The 13,349-nt window shown below is 44.5% G+C and overlaps 2 protein-coding genes across 2 annotated transcripts in view; both read left to right on the forward strand.

Annotated features, from left to right (window-relative positions):
- ZNF547 (zinc finger protein 547) overlaps nucleotides 1–1,811 on the forward strand; it is a 40,403-nt gene extending 38,592 nt beyond the window's left edge. Inside the window, exon 4 of the mRNA XM_010857688.1 lies at nucleotides 26–1,811. Within this exon, the coding sequence (XP_010855990.1) occupies nucleotides 26–951 (926 nt within the window). The 3' untranslated portion in view covers nucleotides 952–1,811. The remainder of the gene's footprint in view (nucleotides 1–25) is intronic.
- A 3,735-nt stretch (nucleotides 1,812–5,546) lies between these two features.
- Nucleotides 5,547–13,349, forward strand: part of LOC105001658 — an 18,473-nt gene continuing 10,670 nt past the window's right edge. The window contains exons 1-2 of the mRNA XM_010858043.1: nucleotides 5,547–5,680; nucleotides 12,227–12,351. Of these exons, the coding sequence (XP_010856345.1) occupies nucleotides 5,547–5,680; nucleotides 12,227–12,351 (259 nt within the window). The remainder of the gene's footprint in view (nucleotides 5,681–12,226; nucleotides 12,352–13,349) is intronic.

A 13,349-nucleotide genomic window follows, 5' to 3' on the forward strand; every position in this document is an offset into this window, starting at 1 on the left:
GGTGGAGAGAAGCTCATGAGAAGAGATTTGGGTAAGGCCTTAATGAAGAACTGCACAGTCCATGCATTGGAGAAGGCTTTTAAGTGCCAAGAGGCGAGGAAGGATTTCCCTGGTACCTCTGACCATGTCCAGCACCAGGTTAAACCACAAATGATGGAGTTTGTAGCAGAGTTTCACAATGGAGAAAAGCGTTTCAAGTGCAATGAATGTGGGAAACTCTTCTACCGGAAGTCCAGGCTTGCTCAGCACCATCGAGTCCACACCGGAGAGAAGCCTTATGAATGCAGCGAATGTGGGAAAGTCTTTCGATGCAGCTCCAGCCTTGCTATACATAGAAGGATTCACACAGGGGAAAGGCCTTATGAGTGTAGAGAATGTGGGAAATTCTTTAGGCAACACTCCCAGCTTGTTGTGCACCAGAGAATTCACACTGGAGCCAGACCATATGAGTGCAGTGAATGTGGGAAAACATTTAGTACTAAAACCAAACTTGATCAGCACTGGAGAGTGCACACCAGAGAGAGGCCTTATGAATGTGAAGAATGTGGGAGAACTTATAACTGTAAACGCATGCTTGATCAACACCAGAGAGTCCACACTGGAGAGTGGCCTTATGAGTGCAGTGAGTGTGGGAAAGCTTTTAGGTACTTCTCCAGCCTTTTTATGCATAGGAGAATTCACAGTGGGGAAAGGCCTTATGAGTGTAGTGAATGTGGGAAGTCATTTAGGCAAAAGGCCCACCTTCAAGGCCACCAGAGAATTCACAGTGGAGCAAAGACTTTTGAATGCAGTGAATGTGGGAGATGTTTTAGCCAAAAGTCTGTTCTTACTAAACACCAGAGAGTCCACACTGAAGAAAGACCTTATATGTGTAGTGAATGTGGGAAATGCTTTAGGGATAGAACTAGTCTCATTAAGCACCTGAATTTACACTGGAGAAAAGCTACCTAAATGCACTGAATGTGGAGAAGTCTTAAGCACCTGAAAAGAAAATTCACACCACAGAAAGGCCTCACAAGTACAGTAGTGTGGAAACGTGTGTGAGTGTGTGTGTGTGTGTGTGTGTGTGTGTGTGTGTGTGTGTGTGTGAGTGTGTGTGTGTTTGGTCAAAAGTCTAGTCCGAGCACCAGAACCATCGTAGCCCAGGTGGAGCCAAGAATACAGAGCGTGTAGGAAAGTTTCCACTGAAGGTCTAGCCTCATCTGTCACCACAAAGTTCATAGTTGAGAAAGGCCTTCAAACTAGAGGAGGAGACAGCAAATGAGCTGTGTTCTTAGTGAATACATCTTACTGAACAGGCTCCGTAAGGGAATCATCACCTGGAAGTTGAATGCCATCCATCTGCACAGCCCTAGTATGGAGATGGCCTGTGGGTACCTGGTTCATTGGAAGCTTCTAAAAAGCTCAGGTCTACTTCCTAACCTGTGCAGCAGCCTTGCCAGACTTCTGGTCATTGTGAGTTTCTTCTACCAAGTGACAGATCCTCTTTTGGGCGTCAGTCCCCTCAGTGTCATCAGGGTAGGTAGACCTTTGTGCTCTCCTGTCCCCTGAAGGAAAGCATGTGTAACCTGAGCACTTGGGTGGTGTCATGCTCTTAGATCCTATCAACTGCCTAGGAAAGGAACTAAGCAGCTTTGACCTTGCACATGCACTCTGGGTTCTGATGGCTGCTGACAGAGGTTTACTTTCTTTGGCATTGAGTCATGTCATACTTATGACATGTTTCTATCTTCGAGTCACCCTGCTTGACAACTGCTTTCTTCTAAGCAATGCTCTTTTCTTTTAATAAATAAAAACTTTTTTAAGCCACTGCATTCGTGTGTGTTCCTATCTTTGTATTCCTCACTGAGAATAGTATCATGACAGAGAATAGTGTTCACTCTAGTTTGGGTCTACTTTGCATTGTTGTCCAAGGCCTTCTGGGGTGGATTGCAGGGTTCCTTGAGACTAATGTTGAGACCTGGGTGAGAATTTTAGGTGGGTCCTGAAGTTATCCTGAGATGAGGACAAGTGAGAGCCACCAGTGATTTTTTGGAGCAGCATAAAGTGTTCTCTTTCTCACATGGGGTGTCATGTCCTGTCCCCAGGACAGTTCAAGGGAAGAAGTTCTGTAGGTGGGGCAGAGTCATGTGCCATAATATCCACAATGTGGCAGGCTGGTGTTGCTGAGTGTTAGGTTATAAACATTAGCAGGGAATCATACTTCATACTGAAACCATCAGGGCATTAAAAGGGAGTAAGAGACTAGAAAACAGGTATGAAAGGGTCTTTTCTAAAGCTGCGTCCAAGAATGTGAATTTGGCTGTTTATAATCAGGGTTTTGCAGAAATTTTTCAGAGCTACAGAGCTGTTTCTCTCCTCCAGAGGTCCCAGTCTGTCAAAGTGATTAAAGGTTTTAGCATCCCATAGTATCTGCAGATTGTGAAGGTGAAAGTTGCTTAGTTGTATCCAACTGTTTGCAGCCCCATGGACTATACAGTCCATGAAATTCTCCAGGCTAGAATACTGGAGTAGATAGCTGTTCCCTTCTCCAGAGGATCTGTCGAACCCAGGTCTTCTGCATTGCAGGCAGATTCTTCCACCAGCTGAGCCACAAGGGAAGCCTTGTTAACGCAGAGCCATTTCTGCACATTCAAGATACTGGGGAAGGCAAGTGAAAATCCTGTAGTCCAGTCATGTGATTTTTTAGGACCCAGGCAGAGTTCCTGGATAGCGCAAGTGGAAACACCTTTCATTGCTCACCAATCTTCATTGCTACTGCAAGGGAGACAGGGAGACAATGAAGATTGTCTCCCTCATTGTCTCCCTCACAGGAGACAAGGAGATGTGATGATGTTAATGTGTGGTTGCCAGAGTGTTACTCAAAAGGAGATTCAGAATCAGTTTCAGGGATTTCCCTAGCAGTCAGGACTCTGCTCTCTCACCTCCAGGAGCCTGAGTTTGATCCCTGGACAGAGAACTAAGACCTGCAAGCCACCCATCTGTGGAAAAAAAAAAAAAACTCAGATTTTTATGTGGTACCAATTTCTATTAAAATTGTGCTGTTTAGTTGGTGTGCATTGAAATGGAAATCCCTACAATATACACCTTGGTAAGTTGTAATATGTGTAAATCCACAAAACTATCATCATTGTTACAAACATCCATCACTCCCATATGCACCTTCTAACATCCATTTTAGAAATCCAGGAAACTAGTATGGATTTACTTTTTTCCTATGTAATTTTTCTATGTAATTTCTAGACAATATCATTGGGGTCTTAATGTTTACTTTTATATCTTTTTTCATGATGCATAATTTCTCGGAGAATGATTTGCTGTTATGAGTAATTTTTTCTGAAAAATTATTTGGATATACCACCTATTGAGTGTTTACCTTTTTTTTTTTTTATGTATTTTGTTGTGCCTGGTGTTAAATGAGGCACACAGTATATTTAGTTGCACCATGGGACCTGTTAGATGCATCACAGGGAGTCTAGTTCCCTTACCAGGCTTTGATCTTGGGCTCCCTACACTGGGAGTGTGGCGTCTTAGCTACTGGACACCAGGGAAGTCCCTCCATTAATCTTTAAAAGGGTGGGATTTTGGTTATTACAGATAAACTTAACATGAAGATACACAAAATTATATGACCATGTGGTTTCATACTCAAAAGTCAATGATTATACCCTATTGCCATCCCATCGATATTGGCATTCCAGTTTTCTTGTATTTATCACTAGCAGTTGGTTGGTATGGCCAGTTATTTTGAGTATTACCTCATCAAAAAGGGCTTCCCTGGTGGCTCAGATGGTAAAGCATCTGTCCGCAATGCGGGAGACCCGGGTTCGATCCCTGGGTTGGAAAGATCCCCTGGAGAAGGAAATGGCAACCCACTCTAGTATTCTTGCCTGGAAAATCCCATGGACAGAGAAGCCTGGTAAGCTACAGTCCATGAGGTTGCAGACTCGGACATGACTGAGCGACTTCACTTTCACTTTCATTAAAAAGTTTAGAGGTCGACTTCCCTGGTGGTCTGGTGGTTGAGTCAGCTTACCAGTGTATGGAACATGAGTTTGATCCCTCGCCTGGGAAGATTATTCATGTGGGGCAACTAAATCCAGTGCACCACTACTACTGAGGCTCGCATGCTCTAGGGCCCACGTGATGCAACTACTGAGCATGTTTGCTGCAACTGTTGAAGCCCACGCACCTAGAGCCCGTCCTCTGCAACATGAGAAACCCTTACAGCTCAATCAAGAGTGGTCCCTCCTCTCTGAAACTAGAGAAAGACTGTGCAGCAGTGAAGACCCAGTGAAGCCAAAAATAAAATGTAGCTGTATCTCACTATGCTGATTGCAGTTCCCGAATGATTCTTTCTTACATTCATTTGCCAGGTATGTGTCTATGATATAATGTGAGTTTTATTAGTAACTGAGAAAGCAAAAATCTGTTGGAACTTTTCTTCAGTGACTTTGCTGGATGGGATAAATATTTGTGCTCACAATATTATTTACCTAGTCCTCATTATTAACACAGTTTTCATTACTTTATGTCTAGACATGTATTAAAAAATATACCCACCCCACTTTTGATGGTCATTTCAATTTCCCTGATATGAGCACTCCAATTGTGGGCAATTTCGTGTTATGAATATTAAGTTTTTACTGCAACAGAGGTGGAAGAAACCAAATGCTGACATACAAAGGGTTGCAGGGGAGGAAGTTCATTCACAATGCAGCCAAGCCAGGAGACAGTCTCATATCTACCTTCCTGGAGGCCAGGTGCTTGTGATATTTAGGGGACAAAGAGACAGCGTGCTTTTAGGTGTGGGGACAGGCGATCAGTTAGCAAAAAGGTTAGGTAATTGGTGTGTGCATTACGTTTCTTTGCAGATACAAAAATGGTTTCCCCGAATGGGACACCATCACTGGCTCTGCTGTTTTCTGAGGGAACCAGAAAAACATGGTCCACCGGCTTCTTGTCGCCCCACATCCTTCCTCTGTATTGTTCACCATGACCGTGTCTGGAGTCTTTTCTCTTGACTCATGAATCAACTCATAAACTGAGTCTAGAACTTTAGCCTACATCCACTGGAAGAGCAATAACACAATGTCTATCAGATCCCAGCTATGCATGGATGAGATAGCATCACCCGCTCAGTGGACATGAATTTGGGCAACTCGGGGAGACAGGGGAGAACAGAGGAGCCTGGCATGCTGCAGTCCATGTGGTCACAAAAAGTTACAACAGCATAAGTGGATGCACCTTATATCTGAGTGATAAGCTGGTATCATGGACCCACTTGGTTTTGCTGGTTTGGAAGCACCTGAAATATTATGTCTGGCCACCTCTCTGTGATCAGCTAAGACCACGTTCCATGGAAATTTCGGTTCATTCTCTTTAGGAAGCGTGAAACCTCACCCCGGTCCTCAGAGCTTCAGGACTCTCTTACTCAGCCAGCCTGGTGCTGAGGCGGGACGTTTACCGCAAGTGCGGAGCTTCGCCCCTTGCCAATTCCACAGGACACGAAAATACCGATCTCTTTCCTCGGCGTCTCTGGACCAATGACGGCTCGGGACAGAGGCACTTCCGTTCTAGCGGACGGGGTGTGGGCGGGCCTTCCGGGATCTACAGGCCAGTTGTTCTCGCGCTACTTCCTGCGCGCTGGCGGGGAGCCGCTGATCGCTGGCCCGCTGAGGTCCGGGAGTTGGGAAACGCTGTGCCCGCTGCTTAACTTGATTTGAGATTGGCGTGGGCTGACTGTCTCGGGCCGGGAGGTGCCTTTTTGCTCGGCCGCGTCTTCGCCAACAAACTTCGCTGGCCCCCAGCTCGGCGAAGGTGTAGCCCATTCAGGTAAATGCCGCGTCTTCCTCCCCCAACTCTCCTCATTCCCCAGCGCTTTTGTTCTTTATCTGGGGTCTCCTGTTGTTTAGTCGTTCAGTCGTGTCCGACTCCTCGTGACCTCCTGGACCGTAGCCCACCAGTCTCCTCTGTCCACGGAATTCTCCGGGCAAGAATACTGGAGTGAGTTGCCTTTCCCTTCTCCAGAACCGGCGTCTCCTGCATTGACAGGCGGATTCTTTACCTCTGAGCCACCTGGGAAGCCCGGAGAAAATAAGATACTGAAATATGAATTAGTGAATATTGGCTTCCCCTGACAGAGAGAGACAAGAGGTATTTTATTTAGGGAACTGAAGGTGCTCGGTGCAACCCTGAGATAGTTTCCATAAGAAGTTTTTATGGAAGATAGTTTCCATGTTTTTAGAGTTGTGTACGAGCAGGATTTTCTTAGATTGGATTAAATCTAGTTGGGTAAATGGATTTTGTTGGGAAGGGACTAGAAGAAGACCGGAGTCTGTTTCTCCCTTCAAAGTTTTCTTGGAATACTGCTTTTGATAACAGCGTGTGCGTTCCTTTGCCTTTAAGTGATCTGTGTTTGCTGTTGAAGTCTTTTTACCTTGGTTAAGTATTTGATAGATTCTAAAATTTCTTTCAACCTCCAGCTAACTTTAAGATGCTTTAGAAGGCGAAGGATTCTCAGACGGAAATATTTTTTATTAATTTGTTAAATTACATGGGGGCGTCCCGGGTGGCTCAGCGGTAAAGAATTCGCCTGCCAGTGCAGGAGACGCAGGAGGAGGTGTGGGTTCGATGCCTCGGTCAGGAAGATCCCCTGGAAGAGGGCAAGGAGTTGGACATGACTGAACAAGCTCGAGCATGTACATGCCCAAGTTGTGTGGTTTCTCAAAGTCTAGGGCCTGTGTGCTGTAGCCCACAGGCTCCTCTGTCCTTGGGATTTTCCTGGCCAGAGTACCAGAGTGAGTTGCCAGTGCCTTCTCCAGGGAATATCTTCCCAACCCAGGGATCAAACTGATGTCTCCCGCATTGGCAGGCCCCTTCTTTACCACTGAGCCACCAGGGGAACTATAGTTATTTTTCTTTGTCCCCCAAAACCTTGGCTCTCTTAATTTTGAAATATGACCTGTGCGGTGGAGGGGAGTGCCAAGAACTTCAATGTGCAGTTGAATAAGCTGTAAAATTAATATCTATTCACTGCTCAGGTCAAAAGTGGTATATACATCGGACCTCAGAAGCTGCCTGTGGGGTTCTTTCAAAACACCTCTGCCTGTCTTCAGAAAGTTAATGTATTGGTTAATATTTTAAGTAAACATTTCCTTTATTTTATTTTGTTAACTGATTTCTTTTTACTGCACTGGGTCTTCTTTACTGCCCAAGGGCTTTGTCCAGTTGTAGAGAGCAGGGGCTGCTCTTCGTTGGGCTGCAAGCTTCTGTTGTTGCAGAGCACAGACTGTAGGTCAAGCAGGCTTCAGTAGTTGCAGCATGTGGAATCTTCTCAGATCAGGGATCGAACCCGTGTCCCCTGCACTGGCAGACGGATTGTTAACCACTGGGTCAACGGGGAAGCCCCTCCTTTCCTTCCTTGCTGCTTCTGCCGATTATGTGGGAAACGTCTGACGCTTTTGTTTAGTGTCACTCTTTTGTTTTAAAACTTTATGAAAATGAATGTTTTATGACTTTTTTCTTTTGCACAATACGGTTTGACTTTACCCATGTTTTTCATGGCTATGCATTTGTTGCAGGAAGGGGTGAATCAGGAGGTAAGGCGACAGGTCACAGCCTTCAAAAGAACGACATATCCATAGGAGGTGACTAAAACTGGTTAGAACCAAGTAAGTCCAGGATGGCGTAGGATTTGAGTTCCCGTGGACCTTTTGAACCTCATTATTAATATTCTCAGTGGAATACATTAGCATCTAAATAATATCACCACCAGTGCCGTGACAGTTCTAAGGCTAATCATGAAAGGTCAAAAAGTGGGTGGTGGCCCAATTCCTGAAAATCCCTGCCACTTCCCCCATAATGGTTGGAATAACTCTCCTACACATTAGCCTGTGAAATTACCCAGGGCATAAGAAGCAACCTCATCATATTTTGAGGCCTCTCGCTTTTGAGGTGGCCCACACTCTGTGGAGTGTTTCTCTCTCAGTAAATCCACTTCTTACCTGTCTCTCACTGAATTCTTTTTGTGAGGAGACATCAAAAACCTGCACTTCATTAAGATCTGAGACCAGGTGTGTGATCTCAGTTAAAGTTCCCATGTGGGTTCTGGCCAGTTCAAGTCCTCTATGTGGGTTGCAGGGTCTCAGAGGCACCCCTTCCTGGGCCTGAGAGTGGCCTCTTGTCCAACACTCGGAAATGAATTGTTACAAGGGACACAGGTGCTGACAGAGAAGAGGCTTCATTGGAAAGGGGTGCCTGCGTGGGAAGCAGCAGGGTCAGGGAACCCAGGAGAACGGCCCCACCACGTGGCTCCGGTTTTATGGTAATGGGCTCAGTTTGCGGGTTGTCTCTGGCCCACCTTTCTGACTCAGGGTCTTTCCTGGAGGCACACACACCTTCCCACCAAGATGGATTCCAGTGTGAGGGATTCTGGGAGGTAGGCAGGACGTATCTCTTCCGTCCTCTCAGACCCTCGCGAAATCTCCCAGTTAGTTTTCATAGACTGCACCTCCATCTTTATCAGGACCCCCAGTTGGGAGGCAGCTCAGGCAAGTGGTTGTCATTGTGCTTGGCCAAGGCAGGCAGTTTCAGTCAACAGTTCCCTGACACGCGGTTTTTCCTCTCTTGTGCTTTATTCCGTAGGTGTGAATATATGAGTAAAATGTCTTTATAAGTACTCCTGTGGAAAGCTCTTCTGTGTTTATGGGTTTGTTTTTTCTTTATTTTTCTTTTCCCTGCTTTCTGTATTTATAAACATTACTGCTGTAGCCATACCTGCCATGTGTTCTGGGGTATATACAGCCTGCATTTTCTAATGTGTGTGTTAAAATTATTGTATTTTGACGTACATTTCCACTTTTTAATTTTGTTTTGCTCTCTCTTACTAGTGTTCACTTAGTTCTATGAATGAAATTATTATATATTATTACCTATGTTTTATCTATTGCATTTGTAGATTTTGATACACACTCATTATACAGTACATAAACTTACAGCTTCACACATACACACGTTTAGAGGGCTTTTACAAATAATGTTGATTAGAGTAAGCTGATTTACAGTGTTGTGTTGGTTTCAGGTGTACCGGAAGTAAATCACACATACAGACATGCATCCACTCTTTTGTAGATTCTTTTCCTGTGTGATTCATCAGTATTGAGTAGAATTCTTTGCTGTAAACAGTAAGCTCTTATCAGTCAGCTATTGTACATATAGTTGTTGTTCAGCCGATAAGTTGTGTCCAACTGTTGCAACCCCATGGACTGCAGCACACCAGGCTTCCCTGTCCTTCATTGTCTCCTAGAGTTTGCTCAGATTCATATCCACTGGGTCGGTGATGCTATCTAACCCTCTCATCCTCTGCTGTCCTCTTCTCTTGCCTTCCATCTTTCCCAGCATCAGGGTATTTTCCAGTAAGTCAGTTCTTCACATCAAGTGGCCAAAGTATTGGAGCTTCAGCTTCAGCATCAGTCCTTCCAATGAATATTCAGGACTGATCTCCTTTAGGATGGACTGGCTGGATCTCCTTGCAGTCCAAGGGACTCTCAACAGTCCTCTCAACACCACAGTTCAAAAGCACCAATTCAGGGCTAATCCTTCTTTATGGTCCAACTCTCCATTCCGTACATGACTACTGGAAAAACCATAGCTTTGACTAGACGGAACTTTGTCGGCAAAATAATGTCTGCATTTTAATATGCTGTCTAGGTTGGTCACAGCTTTCCTTCTAAGGAGCAAGTGTCTTTTAATTTCATGGCTGCATTCACCATCTGCAGTGATTTTGGAGCCCCCAAAATAAAGTCTGTCACTGTTTGCATTGTTTCCCCATCTATTTGCCATGAAGTGATAGGACTGGATGCCATGATCTTAGTTTTTTGAATGATGAGTTTTTAAGCCAGATTTTTTTACTCTCCTCTTTCACCCTCATCAAGAGGCTTTTTAGTTCTTGTCCACTTTCTGCCATTAGAGGGGTATCATCTGCATATTTGAAGTTGTTGATATTTCTCCTGGAAATCTTGATTCCAGCTTGAGCTTCATCTAGTCTGGCATTTTGCATGATGTACTCTGCATATAAATTAAACAAACAGGGTGACCTAAATAGACAGCTTCCCTGGTGGCTCAGATGATTAAGAATCTTCCTGTAATGCAGGAGACCCAGGTTCTGTCCCTGGGTCGGGAACACCCCCTAGAGAAGGGAATGGCAACCCACTCCAGTATTCTTGCCTGGAGAATTCTCTGGACAGAGGAGCCTGACTGGCTAAAGTCCATGGGGTCACAAAATTGGGCACAACTGGATGACTAATACTTTGACTTTCAAACAGGGTGACAATATACAACCTTGTAATCCTTTCCCAGTTCTGAGCCAGTCCATTGTTCCATGTCCAGTTTTAACTGTTGCTTCTTGACCTGCATATAGGTTTTCTTAGGACGCAGGTAAGGTGGCCTGGTAGTCCCGTCTCTCTTAAGAATTTTCCAGTTTGTTGTAATCCACCCAGTTAAAGGCTTTACGGTGGTCTAGGAAGTAAAAGTAGATGTTTTTCTGGAATTCTCCTGCTTTCTTTATGATCCAGTGGATGTTAGCAATTTGATCTCTGGTTCCTCTGCCTTTTCTAAACCCAGCTTATGCATATGGAAGTTCTCAGTTCATGTACTGCTAAACACTTGCTTGAAGGATTTTGAGCATGACCTTACTAGCATGTGAAATGAGTGCAATCATGGTAGCTTGTACATTCTTTGGCACTGCCCTGTCTTTGGGATTAGAATGAAAACTGATCTTTTCCAGTCCTGTGGCCATTTCTGACTTTTCCAAATTTGCTGACATACTGAATGCAGCACTTTAACAGATTCATCTTTTGGCGTTTTAAATAGCTCAGCTGGAATTCCTTCACTTCCACTAGCTTTGTCTGTAGGAATGCTTTCTAAGGCCCATTTGACGTCATACTCCAAGATGTCTGGCTCTAGGTGAATGGTCACACCATCGTGGTTATCTGGGTCATTAAGATCTTTTTTATATAGTTCTTCTGTGTATTCTTGTCACCTATTCTTAATCTCTTCTGCTTCTGTTAGGTCCATACATTTCTGTCCTTTATCGAGCCCATCTTTGCATGAACTGTTCCCTTGGTATCTCTAATTTCCTTGAAGAGATCTCTAGTCTTTCCTATTCTATTGTTTTCTTCTATTTCTTTGCACTGGTCACTGAGGAAGGCTTTCCTACCTCTCCTTGCTGTTCTTCGGGACTCTGCATTCAGTTGGGTTTATCTTTCTCTTGCTGCATTGCTTTTGCTTCTCTTCTTTGCTCAGCTCTGTGTGAAGTCTCCTTGGACAACCACTTTGCATTCTTGAATTTCTTTTTCTTTGAGGTGGATTTGGTCACTGACTTGTACAGTGTTACGAACCTCTGTCCATTGTTCTTCAGGCACTCTGTCTGTCAGATCTAATCCCTTGAATCTGTTTGTCACTTCCACTGTATAATCGTAAGGGATTTGATTTAGGTCATACCTGAATGGCCTATGGTTTTCCCTATGTTCTTCAATTTAAGTCTGAATTTTGCAATAAGGAGTTCATGATCTGAGCCACAGTCAGCTCCATGTCTTGTCTTTGCTGACCGTATAAAGCTTCTCCATCTTTGGCTGCAAAGAATATAATCAGTCTGATTTCAGTATGACCATTTGGTGATGTTCATGTGTAGAGTCTTCTCTTGTGTTGTTGGAAGAGGGTTTACTATGACCAGTGCGTTCTCTTGGCAAAACTCTGTTAGCCTTTGCCCTGCCTCATTTTGTACTCTAAGGCCATACTTTCCTGTTACTCCAGGTATCTCTTGACTTCCTACTTTTACATTCCAATCTCTTACGAGGAACAGGACCCGTTTTTGGTGTTAGTTCTAGAAGATCTTTAAGTCTTCATAGAACTGGTCAGCTTCAGCTTCTTCAGCAGTAGTTGGGGCATAAACTTGGATTACTGTGATGTTGAATGGTTTGCCTCGGAAAAGAAATGAGATCATTCTGTCGGTTTTGGGGTTGTACCCAAGTACTGGATTTCAAACTTATTGTTGACTCTGAGGGCTATTCCATTTCTTTTAAGGGCTTCTTGCCCACAGTAGTAGATATAATGGTCATCTGAATTAAATAAATTCCTGTCCATTTGAGTTCACTGATTCCTAAGATGTTGATGTTCACTCTTGCTGTCTCATGCTTGACCACATCCTGTTTACCCTGATTCACAGACCTGACGTTCCAGGTTCCTATGCGGTGGTGTTCTTCACAGCACTGGACTTCACTTTCACCACCACACGGCCACAGCTGGGCACTGTTTCCGCTCTGGCCCAGCCACTCCGTTCTTTCTGGAGCTGTCAGTCGTTGCCCTCTCCTCGTCCCCAGTAGCACACTGGACACCTTCCCATCTGGGGGCCCGTCTTCCAGTGTCGTATCTTTTTTGGCCTTTCATCCTGTTCATGGGGTTCTAGTGGCAAGAACACTGTAGTGGTCTACTGTTCTGTCATCCAGTGGACAGTGATCTGTCAGAACTTTCCCTATGACCCATCTGTCTTGGGTGGCCCTGCACGGCATGACTCATAGCTTCGCTGAGTTATACAAACCCCTTCACCATGAATATATATATATATATATTCCCTGGTATTTAGCTGGTAAAGAATCTACCTGCAATGCAGGAGACCCTGGTTCGATTCCTGACTTGGGGAAAATCCCTTGGAAGGGAACAGCTACCCACTCCAATATTCTGGCCTGGAGAATTCCATGGACTGTTTTTTCCTTGGGGAATGCAAAGACTCGGACATGAATGAATGGCTTTCACTTCACTTCACCATGACAAGGCTGTGATCCCTGATTTATATATAGTAGCTTGTGTATCTCTATCCCAATTTTTATACTTCTCTGTCCCTTCCATCCCTGCTTTCCCCACTAGTAACAAGTTTGTTTTTCACATATGTGGGTCTATTTCTGCTTTGTAAACAAGTTTGTTTGTTTGTTTGTCTTCCTTTTTTCACATTTGACATATAAGGGACATCATATGGCATTTGGTTTTCACTGTTTGACTTACGTCACTCTGCATGACAATCTCTAGGTCAATCCTTGTTGCTACAAATGGTATTACTTTGTTCCTTTTTTATAGCTAATAGTCCACTGGATCAGTTCAGTCACTCAGTCGTGTCCAACTTTTTGTGATCCCATGGACTGCAGCACGCCAGGCCTCCCTGTCCATCACCAACGCCTGGAGATTGCTCTGTCTCATGTCCATCAGGTTGGTGATGCCATCCAACCATCTCATTCTCTGTCATCCCCTTCTCCTGCCTTCAGTCTTTCCCAGCATTAGGGTCTTTTCCAGTAAGT

The sequence above is a fragment of the Bison bison genome, unplaced genomic scaffold (assembly GCF_000754665.1).
Source record: "Bison bison bison isolate TAMUID 2011002044 unplaced genomic scaffold, Bison_UMD1.0 scf7180017864383, whole genome shotgun sequence".
Lineage (NCBI taxonomy): Eukaryota > Metazoa > Chordata > Mammalia > Artiodactyla > Bovidae > Bison > Bison bison.